Below are 25,831 nucleotides of genomic sequence, written 5' to 3' on the forward strand. Positions count from 1 at the left end.
TAGAATTCCTTCCGTGTTTTCTTTATTATTTAAATTTTGAAGCCCCAGTGGGGTTTAAATAACAATTGCCCTAATTAACACAAGAAACAGATAAAGTAAAGGATTGTGGTAGTTGTAGTCAAATGACACCACATCATGCAAATCGCCTATTGTACACTGTGTTTTAGCCCTTTCGCGCGCGTCTCACCCCCAGGATTTCGCGCGGTTATTTTTTCCTCGCGGTTTATTTACATTCTCGCTCGACGGACTTATGCGTCAGTCAATTCTAGCAGTGCCCATCCCCCCGGGGCTAACCCCCGGGCATTAGCATTGTTTTAAAAAAATGGGCAAATTCTCCGGGGTGGGGACACATAAGCTGTCTAAATGCCCCAGGGTGGGGATGAAAAAAGAGGGCAAATGCCGCGCCCCCGAGATCATCGCCTTCCAACATCTCTGCAGTTTTTTTTTATTAATCAGTGAATAAAACGTTCAACTGTTCAGTCTTTTAATGCAACGGTAAGACTTCAAGGTCAGCAGTACGTGTTAGTTGATTTTGATTATATTTATTTCTTTATATTTTGTTTTTAACAGTTTTCAAGATCTGGGGGGATGGGCACTGCTGGAATTGACTGATGCATTAGCGAGGGAGGGACTACTCGTAGTCTGCAGTATTCCAGACCTTTTACATCGATGGCAAACGAAGATTTTGGCTGCCTCCTTCGATCTCAGCTCTTGGAACTATTCTTCGAAATTGAGGTGAGTCATTGGTTGTCGATAATCAATGCCCCGTCGGGCTAATTATAGTTACCCAACGTACTATGCGAACCGCGTAAGAGTCCATGGCAATTTGGACTAGCTTATTTTCGAATTTGTGGGCGAAGCAATCTCGAAATAAATGTTTCGTAGCGAAGGAGTTAATGGACGGAATTGCGTTGCGAGCAAACTGACATGGAACTTCAACATCTCCTCTTTGATTCTACGGAGGAATTGAGTCGGCAGTGTTGTTTTCAGTGGATTCATTCGCTTCGAGCGTCGGGTATTCCGGAAATCAGTGTGCGGCCTTGTCCTTCTTTTAGCACTGGAAACCCTCACAACGATAACTCGCCGAAATCGCGTTAGATTGGCCTGAGGAGCTGGCAAACAACAAAGAATACAACACAGCAACAGGGTAAGTAGATTTTATTCACAAAATATAAGGATAATTGACTTTTAAAGCAAAGCCGTTGCGTTCTCATACAACCCTTCATAAATTAAAACCTTTGTAACACAACACCTCCAAATGCTGCGAGGCGAGAGTCACGTTTCGCGTATTCAAAATCGGTCGCTATGTAATACGTAGTGTATGTCGCCCGTATATGCCACGTTTCGCTGAAGGATGGCATAAAAGTGAAAAAAAAAAAAAAAAAAAGAAAAAGAAAAAAAAAAGATAACTCCTCGCATCGTGAGCTTGGGCCGCCTGTGAGGTACCAAAAGTAAATGAGAGCCCCGGGCGCTGTCTGTAGTGACCAATGTAAACAAACAATGATGCTAATATCATGGGTGACAAATTACTCCTTAATTTTGGCGCGAAATTTCAGCGTTAATTTATAATTTCACATGTAAAATTACAAAATTGCTATGGTAACATCTCTTTTATCTCGGTCAGTGCCAAGATGGCGTCGAGATTTAAGACGGTGACCATTGAAGAAGTTACGGAATTAAAAGAAGCGGCGAGAGAGCACAATTAACTGGGTTAGGGTTTTTGTGAAGTGGTTTGACAAAAATAGCCTTGAGAAAAACCTGGAGATGATTCTTCCTGAGCAGTTGGATAAAGTACTCGAGCGGTTTTACGCCTCCGTCTGTAAACAAGGTGGAACCGATTACGAACCTGGGTCCCTAAAAGTGATGCAAGCAGCACTTGACAGCCATTTGAAAGAAAAAGGTTGTTCTTTTTCAATTATAAAGGACAGAGAATTTTTCAATTCCCGAAAAGTTCTCGAGGGAAAGGCGCGCAAGCTAAGGAAAATTACCAAATAAGTCAAGAAGCCTAACCAGAGAGGAAGAAGAAGCTTTGTGGGAAAGCGGGCAGCTTGGTAATTCATCTTCACGGTCACTCCTGAATATACAATGTGGTGGCTGCTCTCACAGCATTTCGGCCTGCGTGGCTGCCAAGAGCATTACACAATAAATGTGGAGGATTTCACGCTCAATAAAGCTGAAGGCCATAGTCTTCCACTGAAAGGGGTTTCTGAGTCGTATAAAAAAAAAAGATTCGGAAATCAGCTGACTTATAAGGAAAAAAAGTTCACTGCAAGAATCGTAATCGCGCAGTCGTTTCCATCTAACTCCTATGCGTGAACAGCGAAGAGGAAAGGGAGGTGATTGATTCTATCCAAAGCCGGCGGTTTTCGGAGGGGTTGGGGGGGGGGGGGGAGGCTTAAGACCAGAGGCGGAGTTGTGGGGCTTATGACTGGCGGTTAACGTCATTGCTGTAACAACGAATTACACACTTTGCATGTGATGATTGCACTGTCACATGGTGAACTAAAAGCCATCGTTGTTTTTCAAAGGGTGAAGAAACCAAGAAGAAAGCCAATCCCCTAATGGTGTGTCCATCGCAGGTAGCTGCTACATCTTCTCCCCTCCCGCCCCCCCCCCCCTCACATCCTCAGCATTATAGCAGTAAAAACGCAATAATAAACCCGGAGGTTCTCCCTTATATGGGCCATATAAGTATGTGCGGTCCCAAAGGGTGTAGTGTTTTAGCCTTTTTGGTCAGAGATAGGGTACCGATTTTGGCCATTTTGGTCTTGAATAGGGTATGGTCTTTGCACTCTAGTCTTGGACTGGGTATGTTTCTTTTAGAAGAAGCTACTTTTTCATCATTATCGATGAGACCATCAACAAAAGCCCTTCACAATGCCTTTGACATCGGTCTGAACTGTGTTACTAACTGATAAGGCAGGTCTGAAACAGAGTATTTATTCAAGGGTCAGGTCTTACATGGGGTATCATTTTGTTGGTCAGGTCATAAATAGAGTGGGGAAAATCGCAGATTTTGGTCTTAAATAGAGTAAGGGTTTTGGCACACCCCACCCAATTGTTCTGGGAGTAACCCCCCGGGAATGACATAGCAATATGGATTTCATACGAAACGTTTTTATTACTTGATTACACTTGATTTATTACTTGATTCCAAGTGATTCACCACTTCTGTTTCATATATTACCGACGGACAATAAAAATTAAATCTGTTATAACAAATGTACGTCTCAAGCTTTATGGTCTAAGTGCTGACCGACAGATTTCAATAATACATTGCAATAATTATAATGGTCTTAAATAATTATATTATCAAGTATTAAATCAAGTTTTAAATAATATTAAGTATTAAATATAATCACAAGGGCATAATTTCATGTTTGCTCCTATACTCTGATTAAGTGATTTTATCTAATACCTGGAACATCTGAAAATTACTTTTAACAGACGTATATAATGCTGAACTTTTGGTACCACATAATCTGACTGAACAAAGGATAATACATAAAGAAGTTTCTAAACATATACAATTGTGTTGTAACTATTTCACGGGTAAGGCTAAATCACTCTGGTTATATATTACACTCTTTCAAAGCTTTCTAAACCTCTTTTCCGGTTATTTTTGTTGTACATTTTTTTATAAGAATATCGAGGCTGAAATTTACGAATTTTTAAGAATATTTTAAGAATAAACCCGAGGCTGAAATTTTGAAAAGGATAATTTGTGTGTTAAAAATTTATAAATACAATACTCACAAGAATATATTCAGGCTAAAATCGGCAGAAAAATAAGAATCTTTAGCCTCGGTCGGAACTGAAACAATATTAGTTATATGCAAAAAAAGAGTGTATACCCAAACCAAAGTTAATTAGGTAAACAAATTTTGGAATTTCCAAACAACTCACCATGCTTGAACAGAACAACACATCCCAGCATGAACACAGCCTTCGGTTGAAGAGTGCTCGAATTCACGTAAAGTATGTCTGTTTTGCAATCCACCAGCCGAGGTAGATCCGGAAAATGTTCAAATGTTCAAATGTCGTTTTTTATAGTGGTTATTGCGCTTAGCTACACCTAGCTAATTCACAGGCATGCTACTTAAACTGAAGGAAACAAATATATCAACAACTAAACATAATAGGCCTAAAAATCCCAACTGGTGGGAGGCAGACCAGTTGGCTGTTTACAAGCATGACCGAGGAGTCGAACTAGACTAAATAATTGACTAAATAAATGAATTGAAATGACTAAATAATCTTCCCTTTTTATGAGCGTTTCTTCCCCTGTTTGAGAAAAGTCGGAAATCTGACGGCGTTTTCCCATATTGACCACGTAACTTTACAAAGATCCTTGTCGTCTTTAAATGTGACTGGCTGTTGTTAGAATTTTGAACTTTGCGCGCGAATCCTTGTGAGTTACGTCACAGCATGGAAGCTTCCATCGAGTTCAGCCTATGAAGTTTCTCGAAAGCGAGAAGATTTCACTATGAAAAGTGACGTCTGTTTGCCCAGACTCTCTATTATACTTGCTATTTTTCAGACAAAATTAAAGGTTTTACATTTGATGATACACTCGATCATTAGCTGTAATTATATTTCTTACACTGTCGACGTTGCTTATCAATGAACTTTCTTATCGTATAGTGGTTTTAGAAATGAATTAAACCAAAACCTGAGAGGCGCACTAGTCAGGGTAGCTTTTATCTGCCACCATCATTATTAAATAACTATTGATTAATAATTATCTATGAATTATTTTAGATGGCTTATAAGACTTATAAAAGCCAATTGGAGAAAGATTTTAATGTCTTATGGGTGCAACACGGGAGACGGAAAGTATAACTTGATGAATTGCGATCCCCATCGTGTCAAACAGGAATTTTGATATTTACATCTGACTGACGTTTTTTTAGTTCGCGCTCGTCTTTTCATTTTTTTTTTTAACTGAAAATCTAAAATCAGTTATCTAACTACAAAAACGTATCAAAATAGCTCTTTGTATCAAAATGAGACAATTAAAAAATATTCCTAAAGTCTATACAAAGCCGGCGGGAGAAAAATCGATCAGCTATCAAAAATAGAAAAAATGAAAAAAGAAAAATCTATAGGTAAGATGAGCTTTTGTTTTTGTTTTGCAATAAAATGTTTGCTGATTTGCGTCGCCGTTTTAGCCAAATTAGCCAACTTGAAGCAGGTCAAGAACACCCACAACGTTTAAGAGTTTTGTGTGCTATCAAAACCGAAAACTGGTGACAGAAACCAAAGAAAACCAATTGCCTATGTACGCATTCACTTAAAATATTTTCACTTATTATTTGGATCCTGGTCTAGTAAGTTTTTACCAAACAATACTTATGGTGTATAAGAATCAGTTTCAATTTAGCATACAATAGATCTAAGTTATAACGTAATTCATTACTTGCTTACCAGTAGATCTCGACTACTTCAATTCCCCTTCGCGGTCTTATAAATTAGTAATTAAATAATTTCTCTTAGGGGTAGAACAAACACATCCCTAACTCGACAACGAGGAGAGATTTTAAATCGATCGAAAACCCAATTGCCAGAGGTAATGACTAACGATTTTCTCTAAAAAGATGACAATACACTGGCAAAAGTTAGAGAAATAACTTTGAAATCGAGTGTCAATTGAAACTGCGATGGGAGATAATGTGTGTCCATATTGAATTATTTATCAACTTAAATTCGCTTCCTTCCTCTACACGTCGGTCTCATCTACATTTTCGTTTTCACCTTGATCTTGAGGCGGTGAAAATTTTTCTTCAATTTCATACGCAATTTGTGTCAGGTCGACCTCTGGATCTCTTAGAACCTCGACCAATTTTCTGATTGTGCTGCCTGCCTTTTCTCCATAGGCTGTGAGGAACTTTTCAGCTGGGTTTTCAGCACGTTTCCAAAATTCGCACTCAGCAAGCAGGCCAAGTTTGTCTGCGCACATTTGCCAGTAGAAATAACCTAAAATATAGGCGGTAAGAAACACAATGCTTTAACACATCAAAACCGACGGGTTCAAGACTTTAGCTGTGTGACTCGATGTGTGACGCTGGAGAAAAGATGGAAGGATGGAAGGAAGGAAGGAGAGAAAGACGGAAGGACGGATGGACGGAAGGACGGATGGACGGAAGGACGGATGGACGGAAGGACGGAGGGACGGAAGGACGGAGGGAAAGAGAGAAGGAGGGACAGAGGGACGGAGGGACGGGAGGGACGGGAGGGACGGGAGGGGCGGAGGGACGGGAGGGACGGGAGGGGCGGGAGGGGCGGGAGGGGCGGGAGGGACGGGAGGGACGGGAGGGACGGGAGGGACGGGATGGACGGGGGTACGGGGGGATGGAGGGATGGAGGGATGGAAGGATGGAAGTCACCCGGTCGATGCTGTTTTCCCAGTGAAAGTAGACAACTCCTTAGCTGCATTCTAGTTATGTGACCGTATTATGAAGTGCAAAACGTCGACTAATATAAAAACAAACTAAGTGAAATCATAACAAGTAAAACGAATTGCTTACCGTCATGGTATTTGCCATTGAGCCTCTGGGTTATGAATCTTCTTCCCTCAATGTTAAGACTGCTAATGGAATGATTCAAGCCTGGAATAATAGTAAATTGAAAAAGGCAGTTAAAAACTCCTTAATTAACCGGAATATGACACTTGTATAAAATGCATTTTTTTACTCCTTAATGAGTGGCAAATAAGTAAATTAAGTAAATAATAAGGTAAAATAAACCAACGTATGTCCAACTGTTCATGCAACTGCAAACTTAAGTCGTAAACTTTTATTGAATATCCAAAACTGTGATGAAACCTGAAACACCACTGAATCCCAAAATATATGTTATAAAGAACAAATACAAGCAAAAAGATGTATGAAGCGACTGGGAACTGCTACTCCCCCTGGATGGGGGGTGGAGGCAGGGTATTGAAACTCACCAGGTTTAGAAGATGTCATCAGTGGTCTCCCTTCTCTCCCAGCTGTGGCATGACGTCTCATTTTGTTACTCGATTTCTTTCTTATTATCGCTACGGCTATTGCTATAGCTAAAATAACAATACCCAAAATAACTCCGCCCCAGAGCAGTCCATTCTGCACCAATGGAATCGACGAAGTGCTGGGAGTTCCTTCGGCAGCCAACGCTGGAGGTTCTGGATCTACCTTCCCACCATGGCCAGTGGGCGGGATCTCCGTATTAGGACTCGTCGGCGAATCACCTAAAGGGTAAAAAAATATTGTTCCTTATTTTTGCGCAAGAGGTTTTCCTTCCTTCTTCTTCAATTGACGCATCAAATTTGATTCACAAACAGAAAAGAGAAAACCTCTTGGAACCAAGGTAATGGTAATAGTAATATATTCCTGTTTTAAATTTAGATTTGAAACCCGCTTGTCAAATAGGCTCCTCTCAGTGGGTGGATGGGTGACGATGGAGGTTGGAATAGGAAAGGAGTGGTAGAGTGGTTTAGCGCGCTAAATTTGAAATCTGACTAAAATTCTCCTATTAACATTATTTTATTTTACGTGTTTAACTTCTTATTTTCAGCAGACGAGATCGGCCACTGATACATCAGGAAGCGATATGGACCATGCAATATCAAAGAAAAGTATCTGGTCACAAAGCCAGAAGACAGTGGAAAGGACATCTCAAGAGTCTAATATCACTCCCGTAATGGATCGTGCGGTTTAGAGCATTAAGGTAAATGAATGAACTTACCCAAGCTAGGGGATGTGGCCGTTCTTTTTGCCTTGCACTCCCGGTCATGATCAGTAGTGCAAGATCTTATTTCTTCTTGAAGGATGCTACACGTGGACGAGCATTCAACACATCCTTGCACCAGAGGGTCAAAATAATTTCCATCCTCGCACCCGTCGCAGACAAGTCCGGAGAAAATGGTGCAGTTTTTGATTTTTTTCGAATTGCCAGGGAGGCAATTCGAATGCTTGTCACAGCTGAAAGGGAAAAATATATCAACCCACCAATTATGCATAAGTATAGTTCTCATATATTACAAACATTACTCATGCACTTTTGAATGATGGGGCACTGGGAATGATGAAGTACTATAAAAAGCAAGTTTTATGATAAGGACGCTAGGAAATAGTGAAGATGACAGTAGGTGACTGGAGAGAGGAGTTATATTAGGAGGGGAGGGGGGGGGAACCATCCCCGGAGACACAGGGAGAGTAAGTTGAGGTGGGGTGGGGGCTAACAATCACATCTTTGTATGGGACGAAGTGAACTCGGCAGAATTTAGCGGCGAACGTTTTCCTGTCGTACTTGAAAACTTTTGACCTTATGATCTTTTCCAGGACGTCGTCGTCCCCACCCCCTCCCCCGCAACTGTCCTATAGGATAAGAGAGGGCGAGCATGATTGAGAAACTTGCATGTTGTTAATTTACCGATTTGCTTCGGGGTGAAAAGTGACAATTCTTAAGTTGTATACATGTAACAGACTTACAGGATACAGCTTTCCAATCCGGTGGTGTTGGAATAATCATAACCGGGCCAGCATGCTACACATTCTGTGTCTGTTTTAGAGGTACATTTTGTCTTCAGCCCAAAACCACGTGGGCATCCACTGCATTGAACACAGTGCGTCCCGTTCCAATATTGCATTTCTTGGCAGTCATCAACTGCCGCCATCTAAAATTAAACAAAATAATGATAAATAACAAAATAAGACCTTCTATTATGCATGTCTCCTTAATACATGCATCTTTGTAGCTTTTTGTTCGGAGAAAAGCAAACAAACAAACAACAACAACAACAACAAAAACAAGTTAAAGAAAGAAACAAACAATTCATTCTTGTCAAAGCCATCTTTGCCTCTTCGCTTTGTTATTCTGTCTTTTCTTATTTATCTTCATTTTGTATTTTTCTATTCCGATTTCAATTTGTTTTTTTGTTACTGCTATTGCAGTTAAAAAAGATCTTGAACCTAAGGAAGTGACGTTACACGTGACGATTTTTAACGCAACACTGGACTCGTTCTCAAATTTAACAGTACACCACTTCGAGTTCTGAGACATTTTAACCTAAGATAGATGTAATATGTTCGCAGTGTACTATGGCGAAAGTCAGAAATACACCTTATTCCAAAATGGCCGTCATTTTAGTGCTCTTTTGTTTACTTGCAAATCACCCCTTGTTGCCTCGTTTAAGGGAAAATATTCTTTTGAATTTCGAGCTTAAGAGCGAGGCAACAAGGGCTAATTTGCAACAAAACAAAAGAATACTTAAATGGCGACCATTTTGGAATAAGGTGTATTAAGTCTCGTATGAATGCCCTAAACAAGAGAAACTTTATTAAATATAAATCAGGTCAGTTATATCAAGTTTAGCCCGATTTATGGAGTATTTTATTTCAAGTAATACAAGTCTTTGCTTTAATCAACTTAAAACTGTTTACAACACAAAGGCCACCTGAAACTGACTTTTAAATGTATTCACTTTGATATTGTCTTATCTTGTTATTTATTGCGAAAACACACAACTTAAAGAACCGCGCTTTAGAGGGTCTTTAATGATGTGCAAAAAAATTAACTACACTCGACTAGCCAACTTTTTGTCACAAAATGTATCAAAGAAAAAGCAATGAACTGAGCGGAAAGCTTTAACTTATATTACCACAAAACGGATAATTGAAACACAACACAGTCTAAAAGATGGACATCAATATTGCTCTAACCCTAACCTTTCTGATCAAAAATACTGCTCATTCGGCATGCAATTCGAAAGGCAAGATATACCCCGGATTTCTGCTTCAACTATATCATTTGACTTATTTTGACCTGCAATTAGGCGATAGCGATTCTTAAACAACCTGTTTTAAAATAGTTTTGTCTACCGCACAGAGTTTTTATGCGGTTCTCGTGTCTGAAGTCGTGACCTCGTGTTTCATCACTGCAACACGAAACAACTACGTCTCAATGTTTCCAAAAATGCAGGCTCCATCTCTAGTACTACCTATCGTACATGAAATGATGATTTATGACGCTTTGTAATTGAGAGACCTCTCGTCTCTCACAGAGCAGAAAGAGAAGGGAATCTCTTTCTCGCAGGGAAAAGCAGTGTTCAACAGTAACGGCAGAATTTAAATATTTCTTACGGACGAGATATCTTGCCTAATCCGTCAAGGTTCATGTGGAATAACAAACATTGGTGGCGCTTCTTTTGTTTTCAATTCCAAATTAATCCACTTCACAGCGCTTTATTGACAGGTTTCATTAAAGATATGTTTCGATTTTTTGACCCCTGTGTGATATCTTCACGACATAGCTTTAGTTTATAGCTAACACAAATTCTCTGCATTTCGACAACAATATTGTAAAATCAATCAAGTTAAGCTATTTTTGTTTGACTGCTATTTTAAGAAAAGGCATGTATGGTGTGTGCTTGCGAGTGGTCTGAGATGCGATACAGTCTTTGTGCGACAAAAACTTTGGCAACGACGAAGTTAGCGTTTTTTTTCTTTGTTTTGCAAAATCGAAACCTCATACTGGCCCGTCCAGGCGCTCTGAGACGTAACCATGTTACATATGCTTCGCGTTTCAAATTAATAACGAGAGCAAAAAAAAAATGATCATCAATTAATAGGCTAAGGAATGTGTACACTCAGCTCATGACTGAATAATCACCTGCGATGATCAAGAACGTGTTTTGATACTATACATCCTGTAGTTTGAATATTTTGTTCTCCCACTTCGCTTCCTCTTGCTGTAAACGTTTTCTCGACATCACCAATTAATCTTGCTCGGCTTCATCCCGCAGGGATCGCTAATAGAAAAGGGCCCCCTGTCATACAGACGGATATGCTTGACTAACGTAGTGCTAGCTGAAGTCGTGCGTCTTTTCGGGCAACGATGTTTTACTCAGTACGACACCAAGAAGAAAGCAAAGATGCAAACTTACCGTTATTCCAGTTATAAGCGTTAGTTAGACAAAAATTTCGCTCAGCATGGTGATCCCTTGTCGGTATAAATTGATGTGGACGACACTACGTGGCTACGAAGCTCTTCATCAGTGCATGGAACATGTGCACGCATATATTATAGAACGGACTTTGATAGTATGGGCGAGGCAAGCCAAAGAAATGTCACTCATAGGAAGTATATCAGCCAATGAAAAGAAGTCCGAAGTGTGAGCTTGATTTATTAATTAGGGGAAGTCCCTTTCTAACAAGTACTCGAGTTAGAACAAAACAAGCCCAAACTTGCAACCGTTGCATGACACTGTAGTCTGATTATGGAAAGAGTAAGACCGACTTCTCTTCGTCTGAAACTCACGCTGAAATATATTTTGGTAGAGCTACACCGTTAGGCTTATTACAGCAGCTGTCTTCCTTAGGTGAGAATGGTGATTCTTAATCAATCTTTTTAAGGATCGCTTAGTCTACCACATGCAATGTTGATACGGTGATCGTGCCTGAAGTCTTGACCTCGTTTTATTTCATTTCTTTCTCAAAAGGGATTTATGACGACAAATATTTTTCATCAGCACCAAATAACTACGTCCAAAAAATGTAATGCCAACTGCCTGAGACAATTTGGTGATAAGTGGTCGACAAGAGTTCACGGATAATCCTGGAAAAAGCTTTCTCGCATATGAAAAATTTCGGAAACGGAATTTTTCCAAACCCAAATCCACAATGACTGGTGATTGTTGCGTTTTCAAATTTCTCCGGCGTAGTGTCGACTGAAAACATTACAAGCATTGTTAGAGTCAAAAAACCGTTTTCAAATTTCTCCAGCCTTGCGCGGAGTGGCGGATGAATATGTAGATTATAAGAAACTTCGATCAACTGACCAACATAAACGCTTTCCACCAGCATATCAACAGTTAACAACACTTACTATCAACTCTTGATGGAAAAAGGGTTCCATCCAAGGAATGCTCGGGGGCCCGACATCAGAAGAAGTGCATGTTTCTCGCGCCAGAGCACACGTCAAAAAACTCGCTTACAAAGCAATACATGGCGGTCGCCCAACTAAAAAAATTAATTCGAAAAAGACGCGATCCTCTGATGTATTTCCGCGAATTTCTGGTATTTTAATGGTGTGCGTACGCATATTTCTAGTGGCTGTGGCAAAAATCTTAAATAAAATACTCAAAGTCGTGTAACTCTGAACCCTACGTGAGTTACACCAGGTCATTCTGACCTCTCCTAGCAGGTAAATTAAAAAAAGTTTGCAACAATTCGAATTGAGCGCAAAAATATTTAACGTAGATATAGCGTCAGGCGAGCTGAATACGTGTAAACCGGACCAAGCATGCAAGCGGAACCGGTATTTCCGGTAGTTTCTTAAACGAAAAGAAAACTCGTCCAAAGTTTTCCATCTGTTGGAATCGAAATGGTACCTTTCCGCTTATATCTGGTCTAATTCTTTGCTGCTATGTGGAACCTTCTTTTATGGTGTTCAGTGTAGATAAAAGTCAGCTTCCCGCGCGCGAGTCCTAAGTTGCAAGCCGCGCCTGAATTAAATCCTTTGTTATTTTAAAACTCCATCTAGCGCAAACAAGCCTGCTATGTATTTGAACGCACGGGATTACAAATCAAAACCACAAAAACATACATCCATATTTTTCAATCTGTTGGAATCGAAATATAATCTATTGAGATATGTCTCTTTTGTATCTTTCCTGCGCTGTGAAACCTTCTGTTATGGTGTTCAGTTTAGTTAAATGTTGGCTAAAACATTTCAAGCGAAACAAGCCCCGCGAGCTCCCCGCGCGCGAGTTTAGAGTTGCAAGCCGCGCCTTAAATCTGTTGCTATTTTAAAACTCCGTATTCGCAAATAAGCGTGATATGTAGATGAACCAAGGGGAATACAAAACAAAACTCAATAACATACCGATAATCCAGTCCCTGCCAGAAAAATTAACAAACTGACGGCAAACGTGGCTAAGTTTTCAAGTTTAGTCACCTTCCATGTAGGGCCGTTCAGATGTGACCCTACAATAGGTGTCTGTTCGCAAGCGTTGTTATAGTAGTTGGTCACCTGCACGTATATTGAAATGTCCCTCCATAAGAGCCAATCAAATACAAGATGATGTAATCGATTGTGAGAGGTAAAGGGACGTACTAATGTCGAAATGTTTATCTTTTTCATAACATGGAAGCTTTGAATTCTTTTATGTCGAGACCTTGAGTACACAATAATATTTTTTTCCCCCTCAAATCAGGTAGTATCTGTCTCAGGCCAACCGTTAAGACGTGGGTTGTAAAATGTCGTTAACGATCTATAACGAATATTAAATCCACGAATGTACAGAATCTCTCGGTCAAGTTCAAGATTACACATTTTTATTCACAGCAAATTACGATTAAAGTGCACCCAAACAACGCATGCATTGGATCTAGTAAATATTTGCATCGAAGTATGCCTTCGTAATGTACACAAAATTTTCTTTCGATCATTAAAGTCGGATAGAAAACGCAAATTAAGTGAGCAAGATCTTATTTTCGTTTAAATTGCGTTACTAAAAGTCACACTACTAAAAGTAAATAGCGACAGTATGTTTAAGTAGTTATACGGTCTTGTACCCGTCACGAAGTGATGACTGGCAGAGGCTGAATTGCTCACCATGGCTTATACAGTGAACAATTTACTGAAGTACGGACTTGGTTAGAATTCTTCGACCTTTTGGAATTGAAATCAATGTCAATGCACACTGTGAAAGCGCAGGTTTTAACCCTGTTTCCATTGCTGCTACTTAACGACGAAAATAACGAGTTGAAAACTGCAAACTGGCCTTGATAATCAATAAGTACCCTTAATGGGCTGAAAAAATAAAATTGTAAATCGCGTGTCTAAAGATTTACTCAGTATATGCTTGTAAACTCAAGATTGTTGAGCAGGCAAGTATGATTGGCATGCAAAGTAGACAGCAAATAAAAGGTTTTGTTTTTGTTTCTTTGAATAGCAAATCATTTTTAAGCACGGCAGTCCAAGCTGGACTGAAAAAATACCAGTTTTTATTTAATTAGAAGAAATTGTTTTGCAACTAGCCAATTCTCTGCTTTGGATAAGACGATCATTGGACTACGTAAAGAAATGTTTATTAATATGCATTTTACTTTTGTTAGAAGTGAGTAATTATTCAGTGCTGCGAAATTATTTCGCTGTGATTACACTGAAGAGGCTACCAAACTTTATATTTAGTTGATTTTGAGTCTTGATCAAAATGGACCTGGTTTTATTTGCGGTCTAGATTTTTTTTAAAGAATTAACTCTACCTTCATGTAGACGTTTTTCTTTTTAAAAGTGGTTTCTATTTTTTCCTTTTTAGGCATTGCTAACGCAGTCTTAAGGTCAAATTTAGTGAAAGCACGAAAACTAGCCCGTTGGCGATCACGCCATCAAATATAATACTTCTTCAAGCAACATTAACAAACAAAAACATTTCAAAGTCACTTTGGCTGATTAACACGCGAATAAAACAAGCTGCGTGCGATTGTGAGGTATCTAAAGTAGAGAAACATGTATTGTTTTCAAAGCGTTCTGATAGAGATCTTTTTGGACCCCAGATGCCAAGTTGATGACGAATCAAAACATACTTACGCCGTCGCTTGCGGCATTCAACCGATTCGGCCGGTTAAATGTATCTTCCAGATATATTTCTTGTTAAGTAGTAACGCTATTTTTTTTTTTAAAAAAAGTAATGACAAAAGTAGAGGCTTACAGACTCCGGCTTTGCTCTGAGAAAGAGATAAGTAAGTTCCCTTTTATATTGTTCCAATCAGTGAAGCGTACGATGTTTTGAAATTTTGCTCACGAACGCGTTTTCGCTACGACACGTTTCAAACCAAGCTGTATAAATACCTGTAATCTTTACACTGAGTCATACATGTAACCCGCAAACTGGTGAGAAAAAGTTGAAGAATATTTTCAACCCCCATTCCTAGAGATAGGTGAGAAAGTACAAAGCTGGCCTACACCGATATGCTAAACCGCGCCCATTTTTTCCACGTGTTCCTGTACCAGTGAAGCGTTCACTTAGGTAGAAATCGAGAATCGAAAACCAAGCTTGAAAATACAAAATCGCTTTTGAGATTACAAGCCGTTCAGATATCATTATTTATCTTTCGTTCTGTTTATAGACTGCCTGGTGTAAAAAGCGGAAAATATAGAATTACTTTAAGGTTTATGACTGCTCGGTAATTTGGTTAAAAAAATAAAATCTAGTTGTTGCTCACCGTTACTCTCAGAAGTATGGTCAGCTCGACGAAAAACGCCAACATCATCTTGGAAGATATGGCAGGAACATAAGTTCTTCCTTAGATTAGTCAACAGTCAAGTCGCAGTAACTGCTAGCTACTAATAAGCTTTGTTACCGGCTGGCTTTGGGTTTGCGTGATCTTTTCCAATTAAATTCAACTACAAATTGATTGACGTTTTGAAGAGGTTTTCATTATTATGCGTCGCCTTGAAACTAATAAAATGAGACGTGTAAAATTCTCATTTCTGTCCTATATATTTATTACCATTCAGTTTCGCTTACGCCGTTTGCACGTAAATCCCAGTCATTCTGCCTTAGAAAGAATTAAAACCAAGCCACAAGCTAAATTTAAATTGGATTCAGCGGCTTCTTGGTATGTGCATTATTGTCTACATTTGTACGACCAGTAACAATGGGTACACAACAATGGGTACAGAACAATGACTCCGAAAGTGCTTACCCTTACAATAATTCTTGTTAGCTTTCACACTTCACTTTACAGGAAAGAAACATGCAATATCGTCTGTAGTAAATACCTTGAGAGCTCTTGAGAGGCAAAGAAGAAATACTGGTATACTAGAAGCGATTGATGTTAAATGATAGTGCACGACAATCAAAATCTGACGGTTTCCTTTGAATTGTGTCTTAATTATTCGTGAATGAGGGCACTCCATAAATGCATGCACAGATATTTCGACATCTTGACCTAGGATTAAAGTTATTCCACGTGTTTTGTTGTGTTCCCAGCTCTAAATCAAGCATACGCTCGCCGTATGTAACTGAAGTATTTAACTTAAATCATAGAATATTAACGAAATATCGTGACAAGCCACTCAATAGCGTGGGAATACACAAACAATCTCGTTGCCCTCCGGGTCTGTACTTAAGTGTCTTCTGCTCTTTTCCTACATTTTCTTTGTTCTCGGAGAATTCAAAAACTTCCTTATCAAATAGTGTCGATAAAAGCTTTGACTGATTGCATTCCTCGGTTATTAGGCCGTGATCATATTTATCTTTTCCCTGTTTCTACAATCACTGTACGTACACATTGAGCAATTGTGATATCATCAAGACAGCTTTATCTTCTCTACATGTCGAAAACAGTTGTCGGTAGGTCGTATTTTTAGCGACCAGTGTGATTAAACCATAGTTAGGAGACTATGATTAAACTTCAGATTATTAAAATCATATCAACAGATGAGGTATTAGTGAGCCTGTGTTTATTGTCAGGAATGGCTCAGCACACAACAGAAACTATTAACATCTAAAAATAAACTATTAATGATTTTTAACGCGTCGAAAGATAAGAACGGAGAGCCAAAATAACCAAAGTCAAATAGCCTGGCTTGAAACTCTAGTGTGTTCATTGCGTTAGTGTCGCTAACAGCCTGGTTTTACACCTAACGGTGCAATTCTTGCCTGTATAACAACAAATTCTATTAATATTTTGACAGCTATTAATAGCAAATCCACTTAGGCTTGTTTAAGGGTGGAGTGACGTGTCATTCATCGCTATCTGTACACAACACAATTTTTGGCCACTTTGGCGACAAAAAAAGATTTTGAATTCAGCCTTTCTTTATCGTTTCACAAATCAAAACCCCACACTGGCCAAGGGCTTTAATCATTATGCTAGAAACTGGCTGCATGTCACGGTTTGTCCTCTATTTCTTCCTCTTGTGGTTTGCACCACAGGAAGAAGGAATAGAGGATTCCAAGAGACTAAGAGAGGCTTCAGCGGGGCTAAGGAATGCATCGTGACATTTAATGAATCACTATTAAATGCAAAAGGAATACACTCGGTTTTTTGGACATTTGTTCCCTGACTCTTTCACTTGTCCTAAACTGTCTCTTGCCATCAACAAATAGACTTACTCCGACTTTTGATCAGATTCCCATCCCGCAGGAATCACTAACACCAAAATTCTATTCAATATACTGTAAGCCAAGCCTTCTTTTAGATTCGCTTGAGTTACAATGGTTTTATACTCAGGCTGAAAACGTTCGTTTTCGTCGTCAGGCCGTCTTCAGGCACCGGTGTTTTATTAGTATAACACCAAGGAGGAAGCAAAGGGGTAAACTCACCGTTGCTCTACTGATAAACGCGAGACATACAAGAATTTCAGTCAGCATGATGATTCCTTGAAACTACGTAGCTACGAAGCTATTGAGTGCATGAAACATGTTCACGCACGAACGGACTTTGATCCGGATTTGATACATGAGCGAAGCAAGCCAAAGAATTGTTACTCAAAGGAAAACGTAAGAAAGCTACTTATTTCGACTTCTCTTCGTTTGAAACTCACAATGCTCAAAGAATTTGGTAGAGCTCACCTCAGACTTTACAGCTCAAGCGATTGTACTTGTGGAAAGAATGGGAAAGAGAAAGCTAGAAAGTCCTGTTGTGTGACATGTCTCTCAGCCCATTCCAGACAGCTCTCGTTCTTGATTCTCTTTACGTATCGAAATAAGCTGTTTCCAGTTGGGCTCTGCTGGTTCAAAGTTAGTCCCTTCGACTTAGCAATTTTAAAGCCGGTCACTATACAGGGACTGTCAAGCTGCTAATGTAGTGATGTTGTAAAATCTCTCATTTCTAGTATCCTGAAGATATAAGGACAGGAGACTAAGACTGAAACAATCCGAACCGCTTTCCTAGGTATGTAATCGTGTTTATAAAACTGAATTAGAATTGAACAGCATGTAAACATGGGACTCAGGCGAAAATGCCGCGAAAGGTTAAACTGAATATCTTGAACTTGCGAACATTATGACAGAGTAGAAACTTTCATTGTGCAAGACAAACTCGTGCACTAAGGAAGGACTTTTCGCTAATACGACGATTCGACGGTTATTTTCATAACCAGTTTATTCTTGTATTTCAGTTGAAAGCGTCAAAACTATTGAAAAGCTATACAAAGAAAACTAACTGTCTGTGTTTAGATATACAAAATGTATATTGGCTTCTAATGTCAACATAAAAGCCGCAAACCAGCCTACTGTGACATCCAATGCTGTGCACCCAATCACGTGATCGTCCAAATGCGTGTGAAGTTATTTTTAGTTTAAGGGCATAAAATGTACTCTAAAAACCTCTAAAACATGATATGGGAATTTTGAGTAACCGAGAAAACTTTGGAATGTGCGCTAACTGGAAAACACCGAGGAATTGCGAATGAAATATTCAGCCCAGAGCGGTCAGAACGAAACAATTACGAGTGTACAACTGAACCCTAAGATATAGGACTGATACCAATACATGTCAATAGGTGAAATATCAGTTGAATATACTCACCGACAATGCCATAAATGCAACACGAAATCCTAGAAATAAGCCAATGGCTTGAGACTTTCCGAACATCTTTTGTCTTTACAACTTGCAGTGAAACTGTTCAGACGAATGTTCAAAACACGCGCGCTGACGTGGAAGGTTACTAAATCGCGCCGCCGAAAGAAAAGGCTTGAATTTTCGAGGTCGTTGCTTTTTATAAAGTCGACTGGTATCGAATTGGATGATGGGATGCGAGACTGTCCCTGTGGCGGAAATTTACTCACCAGGAAGTTACAGATACCCTAGCACGAGTTTTTTTGGCGGCTTCGCCGCTCAAGATCGCGGCTTCTCCAGCAAACAGAAGGTTCCGTTTCTAACAAGCTTTATCATTTGTCAAGACATAAATACTTTCTCTTGTTTTTGTTTGATGAAGTTGTGAAATTAACAAATACGGCACGGATCAAGACAATCGAACTGTTTTCACATCTAACTTGAACATTTACAATTTCAATGCTATCGAGTCGAGTGATTTTATTGTTATAACTTTGTTTTTAAGACCAAAAAAATTAGGCCATTTTTAGAACATTTCAGTCTAAAATTATCTACAAATTAAATTCAGGCTCAGCGCAAAAGTAATAAAATAAACAACAAAGATAAGAAGATATTAGGAGCCGCCACAACACTCACAACAGTAGCTAAAAGGCTCTTATATGGCTTGTTGGAGAGAAAACGAGCTGGGTGGTGAATCAGATGTCATCAAATGTCTGTCAAGTGGCCTTAAACCTCCTTGATGCACATCATCGAAGATAACCATGTCAGTGTAGATAGCCCTTAAAGGCGCACTCTTATATACCGAGGTATGGCAAGTATTCGCTTTAAATAAAAATGTAATGTTGCATGCAGGAAGCAAAGCGTTAGGGTCCCTTTTTGGTAGGCGTTCAAGGAAGGTCAAGGAACAATTATAAGAAATTTGCCATTTTAATACCCAAAAATTTAAGAACTTGTTCAGCCAAGCAAGATCAAGCAGGTTCTTATATGTACTCGGGTAAAGTTAAATTATGATAAATATTTTAACCTAGGAGTGTGACTTTGAGATTGCAAATTTACATTAAAAGGAAATACATAATGCAGTTGTGAATAAATACTGTCGATATTCAAGGGCCAAACGGTCTGAAACCTAAGTTTATTTATTTTTCTGGTAATCAACCCATAGAAATTTAGGACCCAATTTACAACTTACTTAGCCTAAATTGCCAATATGTACCCCAAAATACCGAAACCTATTTTGCCAGACTTAAAAAAATGTAGGTTCTTACACGGGTTTTTTTTTACTATACTTTCAACTAAGAATTATCTGACAAGGCTCGCTTCGAATTCAGGGCGCAACCTCGAGTTAGAAGATATCTACTTCAAAAAATTAAATCGACGGGAACTGGCAAGAGCTGAGTACTATGTAGAGAAAAGAAAAACAAACAAAGTTTGTTACGAATCCAAATTCCACGAACAGATGGTATGGTAAATCCTTTGCTCCTTAATGCACGCACTAAATGAAAGAAATGTATTCAAAGCAAGTGAATATTACATCACGTTTTGCAAACGATTTATAAATAGGGTTAATTTTGTTTCAAGTACAATCAGCAAGTATTTACTATGATCAACTTACAACTGTTTACAAAGCAATGGCCATATGAATCAGACATTTAAAAGCATTGATCTCGATGGTCTTAATTTGTATACTGCCTTGACTGCGAAACTTAAACAAACGCCCTTAAGAATGGACCACTACGCGCAAATTAACTGCACTCGGCTAGCGAACTTGCAATGCAGCAAAGAAAAACAGCAATAAACAGGGCGGAAATCATTAACTTGCCACGAAACGGATCGCTGAAACACAGCACAGTCCAAGCAGCCAGAACATATTGGTCCAACCTTTTCATCAAAAACTGCTCTTTCGAAAAGGGAGCTCGACATGCCAACAGACAAAATAGATAACCCGGATTTCCGCTGCAATTAATCCGTTAGGTTGCTATCATTTAAAGCTTTTAAAAATTATCTCCTGCGTTTAGGTAATATGATAGTGATAGTTATCAATCACTTTTGAAATAGTGTTGTCTACCCCACACACTGTCGTGTCCGAAGTCGCGACCTTGTGTTTTGCCGCAAGAGATTCATGGGCGGGCGACATTTGCTTTTAATCAACACGCAACAACCCCAGTGTTTCCAAAATAAAATCTTCACTTCCTGAATTAATTGGGTGTTAAGTGGACGACAGGAGTTGAGGAATAATCACTAACAAAGCTTCCTCGCCTTTAAAACAATAATCGCCTTACATGTAAAGCGTAGTTTAAAACCTTTTAGAGTTACTGACACAACGCAGGAGGTCTCTGAACCGAAACTGACGTCATGCTTAATCCGAGAAGCTTTGAACGATAATCCTGGAATGTTGAATAAACTAACCAACAATAAACTTTCCACTGGTACTTAAATATTATAATCAACGGTGAACAATATGTAATACTCAATTTAAGTTTCAAGTTATCAACTCGTTGAGCAAGAAGATGAAGAATGTTCGCAGAGCCGACGTCTGAACATGCCGACATCATTTTAAACATTTTTCGCGTCAGAGGACACGTCAAAAAACTTGCTTAAAGCATAAAATGGCTGTTTATCTTTGAGGCCTTGGGGTCACTTTCTGCCAAACTGGAAAATGATATTCACGAAAAAAGGTCCTCCGACGATTTCCGTTCATTGAATCTCGAGGTTTTTAATAGTGCGTCCACTATCACTGGCTCTGATAAAACTTCTGTATTAAAAATATACAAAGCCTTATATATAGGCTCTGGACTGTATATGTATTGTCAGCAACTTGAGCAAGTTAAACCAGTCTATTCGAACATTCGATAGCCAGTAACTTGCACAATCATAACCTGTGAGAGCATCTGGCTTTTTTGGTCCTTGTTTTCTCGCACGTTAGCAAAATCATTGTAACCACTCTAATTACTTGCATTAATATTTAACGCAGGCGGTATGGCGCGAGGCCAGTTGGATAGCGTAAACTCGGCGACCCATACAAGCGAAACCGGTTTTTCCGGTTGTATTAAATGAATTTGACCGGCACACATGTATGCTATTGCTGTTGGAATCGAAATGGTGTCTTTCCAACTATATCTGTTCTTTACCTTTCCTGCTATGTCAGGGAACGTTCTGTTTTGGTCTTGAGTGTAATTAATCTAAAATATTTCAAGGGAAAAAAGTTCCCCGCACTCGAGTTGTCTGATCTGAATTGCTAATGTTAGCCGCGCCTTAAATCCTTTGCTATTTTAAAACTCTGTCTAGTGCAAACAAGCTTTATATGTATGTGAACGATTGAGAATTCAAAGCAAAACTAGAAATCACATACCGATATTCCAGCCCCAGCCAGCAAAATTAATAGACCTAAGACAAACATGGCAAAGCTTCATCTAGTCAACTTCCATGAGCTGCCGTTAAGTCACACTGTTATATGACTGATGTTTGGTCGCGTGCACGTTTGTTGCTGCCCCCAGCTACGTGGCGCATCTCGCCATGAAGCAATCAAATACAAGGTGATGTCACTGACTGTAAGTGGACTAGGGGAAGCAAGATATAGCTAATACTGTATATCGATTGTCTGTTTGTCATAACATGAAAACCTGGGCTGTTTCTATGCCGATACCCTGAGGAACCCTGAGTCCACAAAGTGTTTAAAATAGCTTTCTTAATCAGTATCTATCTTAACTTAAGTCAACAACAGCTAATAAGATTCTATAAAGAGAATTTTAAGCCTGTGGAAGAGCTATTGGTTCTCAAGATTCAAGGTATTCCTTAACTCTCAGCGAAAAATATATATTGAACGCAGTGAATGTTTTCATCGAAATAATGTTGTCGGACGGCGAACAAAATTCTTCCTAGATCTACTTTTATAAAGGCCTGATGGGATAGGAAACAAAACTGAAGACGGATATTTTCCTCGTTTTAAAAGTAATCGTATTACAGTGTTTAAAATGAAATCGCAAACTGGCGACAGTATCGCATTTGTTATGTACTTTTACATGTCCAAGTAATGATAGCCTGAATTGCCAGATGTCTTCCGCCCGCGGCCTAAACCCACGGAACAATTCAGTTTTTAAAAGTAATGATAACAAATAGCAAAAACAGTCTGAGTTTATATACACTACTGTTCGTATAATTAAATGTTATCCAACCGGCACGAGGTCTATGTTGGAGAATTATTTATCGTTTTTTTTTGCAAGTTTATCTCGACTAAGGAAATATAGAAACACCCTCTAGAAACAATTTTTCTTGAACCCTGCTAACCGACTTTGGTGATAATTAAACTGAAAGCGCGTATTTGTAATCGCGTGTCTTCATAAAAGATTTATGAAGTACATGTCATGGGTTGCCTGGAACATAACAAACATGTCAGCTAAAAAATGATCGGCATTTCATTTGTAGAGCATTTTAAAAAATGCTCTACAAATGAAATGTATATATACTTTTAAAATAATTCTCTCCTTTCTAACAGTCGTCGCTCTGAAAAAAGACAAGTTTTGATCGAATTATGAGAAATTACTTTGTAACTTAAGCTAATTCTTTGATTTGAGTCGAACCAGGATCTTTGGATTACGTGGAGAAATGTTATCAATTTGCATGCCAGGAGTTCGCTCCCTAATGTCAGAAGTGAATAATTTGTTGCGGAATTTTTTTGCTGGCGTATTAAAATTCTTAATTTTAACCTTATAGCTTTTCATTGATTGATTTTCAAATAGTTGTCGATTACGTCATCTTAATATAGTAGTTTATTTACAAAGCAGCGTTAATAAGCCAAAAAAAAAAAAAAAATCCCAGCTTATTTCGGAAGTTCTCTGTAACTAACCCTGCTATCTAACCGAGGTAAACGAGTTTCAAAGCGTTCCGATTAAGAGATTTGACCCGGATGACAACTGAGTTGAATTGATGAATCAAAACATTCTGGCGCTGAAGCCTTCAGCTTTCAACTGATCGGGCCGATGAAATTTTCCTTCTAGTTATATATAGACTATATAGATACAATGACAAATGTGGGCTTGCCGCTTTCGGCTTTGTTATCAGAAAGAAATTTGAAAGCTCGCATCCGTGGCGACACTTCGTTACGATCAATCAGAGCGGCCGTAGGAAATTTTGTGCTTGAAAGCATTTTCGCCGCGTCACGTATCTGAACTGAAAACCTCTAAGCCTCACACGGAGTCATCTGTAACCGGTAAATGTGAGAAAAACTGAATGTATTTTTTCAGTTTTCATTTCCTCAAGGCAGCTGAGAACGAAAGCTGGGTCCACCGAGATACTAAACCGTCGAACTTGGAGTGTTTAAAAACCGCGCCCTCATCTAGTTTCGATATTTCACGTGAGTTTTGTGCTGAAATGCGTTCTCTTGCTACAAATCTAACTAACTAAGTTTGGACTAAAAAACAGTACAAGTAGCATTTAGCTATTATTTCAAATACCACTATTTCTCTTTTGTCGTTGTTGTTTTTTTCTTCCATGGACTGTCGTATGTCGAGTATCAAAAAGAAAATATAAAATTATTCGGATTTCTGACTGCTCGCCGAAATGTGGAATGTCAGCAAAATGTTGAGTTGTTAACTTACCGTTACTCTTATTATTATGGTCAGTCCCAGGAAACACGCCAACACCATCATCGGGAAATCTCCCAGATTTTGAGCTTGTTCCACTTTCGATATCTTACAAAATAATCAACGGATGTAGAGAGTCGCTCTCGCTAGCTAAAGCTCCGTCAGACCAGCACAGCTTAGCATTCTAGAACAGTCTAGAAGATTCTTTTCAAAATACAATCCCTAAACTGATTGACGTTTTCAAGAGGTTTTTATCATAAAAGCTTCTGATAGGCTGGTTCTTACACTTGGGCAAAGTTTAGTCGCCTTGAAACAAAAATCGGGCGTACAAAATTCTCCTTTCTGTCCTTTCATTACCATTTCTTGATAAAAATTTGCATGGATATATTCTAGTCATTCTGACTTCGAAAGAATTATAAACCAAGTGTGTGGCACTATGGATTCAGCGGCTTAGTGGCATGCACGACCGCTATTAACTCTCGACGATTAATATGCTGAGTAAGCACTTTTGGAGTCAACACGGTGCCTTTACATTCCAAAGTTTCAAATTTCGCTTTTCAGGAAAGAAACACACAGTATCGCCTGTATCAAATACCTTGAGAGGTAAATGAGAAATACTGGTCGCCAATGAGCGTTTGATGAAAAAAAAGATGCGTAAAATTCAAAACGAACTGCATTCAAGCACCTTTATTATACGTGCAAACATTAACAGAAATATTTTGACATCTTTGACCTGAGATTTAAGTTATTCATATGTCTAACCCACAGGAAAAAAGTCAGCCGCATGAAGTTTGGCTTTTCAATGTTCTTAAATCATTAAGCTCGCCGTTTGTAACTGAAGCATCATCAATCATTAAAATATTTTCAGTTTTCGGATGAAGACCCGTGAATACTGCGGCGGGATAGCGTGACCAGTCCTTCTGGAATCACGCGGCTGATATCCAGAGACAAGCGAGGCAAGCACGTTCAGTTTGTTGAGGGCTGTGTTCAACTATTGTTTTGCCGCGTTTTCTTTGTTCTCAGTGGATTCAAAGACGTCGTTAATCTTCTTTGCAGCGATGGTGGTAGCGTTGATATTTTGGAAATGTTACTGATTTCGGCCCTGGTTATTTTCCGCGGAACCAAGTGACAGCCGAAAATACGTCTGCGTTGGCAAGCTAGCATCATGATCGGATGAGCACTTTACAATAAAAAGGTCACAAGATAGCTTTCATTGCTGACATAAATTCTCTGCAAGTCGAACACAGTTTCGCACTTGTAACTTTAACGACCGGTTTGATTAACCGGCAGTTATTTGTTGTGCGTTGTTCCATTTCCAGGTTTTGCCTTGCTACTGGCATGTTGCATCTAATTTCTCCTTCTGTCGTTTAGATTTCAACAAAAACTGTATAAGAAAATAAACGTTTTAGCCGCACGCGCGAGTATTATAGGGTTAAAGTGCACCAAAAAATGTGGGCCTGTTGATTGCTGATCACCGCGAGCTATAAGGACTTGACACTGGTATCAATTATGCAGTGCCGGTCTGTTGTCAGGAATCACTCAGCAAACAATATCAGCTAATGTATAAAATATCGGCCTTCATTTCGAATGTTATCTTGCAGCGTGGAAAGACATGCATGGCCAAAGAGCCACGTGTCGAAAATACGTTGATTTGAAACACTTTGTGAGTATATCGACCAACACTTCCGGTATCATTTTCGC

The 25,831-nt window shown here is 39.1% G+C and overlaps 1 protein-coding gene and 1 long non-coding RNA gene across 5 annotated transcripts in view; one reads left to right on the forward strand and one right to left on the reverse strand.

Annotated features, from left to right (window-relative positions):
• The first annotated feature begins 363 nt into the window (after nt 1-363).
• Nucleotides 364-25,831, forward strand: part of LOC145460456 (uncharacterized) — a 247,800-nt gene continuing 222,332 nt past the window's right edge. Inside the window, exon 1 of the long non-coding RNA XR_014039846.1 lies at nt 364-735. This is a non-coding gene — a long non-coding RNA (uncharacterized LOC145460456). The remainder of the gene's footprint in view (nt 736-25,831) is intronic.
• On the reverse strand, nt 5,101-24,302 carry LOC145460441 (uncharacterized). Of its 4 annotated transcripts, none has more exons than XM_081445270.1 (6): nt 24,146-24,302; nt 8,472-8,656; nt 7,726-7,961; nt 6,950-7,228; nt 6,528-6,608; nt 5,101-5,976 (listed from the first exon to the last, which is right to left on the reverse strand). In XM_081445270.1, the coding sequence occupies exons 1-6, from the start codon at nt 24,194-24,196 to the stop codon at nt 5,720-5,722; spliced, it is 1,089 nt and encodes a 362-aa protein (XP_081301396.1). In that variant the 5' UTR covers nt 24,197-24,302; the 3' UTR covers nt 5,101-5,719. The 4 variants fall into 4 exon arrangements, with proteins under 4 accessions (XP_081301396.1, XP_081301397.1, XP_081301398.1 ...); XM_081445271.1 differs by lacking the exon at nt 24,146-24,302 and adding an exon at nt 21,901-22,361 and having other exon boundaries at nt 5,102-5,976; XM_081445272.1 differs by lacking the exon at nt 24,146-24,302 and adding an exon at nt 18,525-18,539 and having other exon boundaries at nt 5,102-5,976.

The sequence above is a fragment of the Orbicella franksi genome, chromosome 11, assembly GCF_964199315.1.
Source record: "Orbicella franksi chromosome 11, jaOrbFran1.1, whole genome shotgun sequence".
Lineage (NCBI taxonomy): Eukaryota > Metazoa > Cnidaria > Anthozoa > Scleractinia > Merulinidae > Orbicella > Orbicella franksi.

Coding starts and splice junctions, on each gene's coding strand:
- LOC145460441 (XM_081445270.1), bottom strand. CDS start 24,196: ATGATGGTGTTGGCGTGTTTCCTGGGACTGACCATAATAATAAGAGTA. Junction 8,657..24,145: donor CCATAATAATAAGAGTAACG/GTAAGTTAACAA, acceptor GTTTAATTTTAG/ATGGCGGCAGTTGATGACTG. Junction 7,229..7,725: donor GGCCACATCCCCTAGCTTGG/GTAAGTTCATTC, acceptor TTTACCCTTTAG/GTGATTCGCCGACGAGTCCT.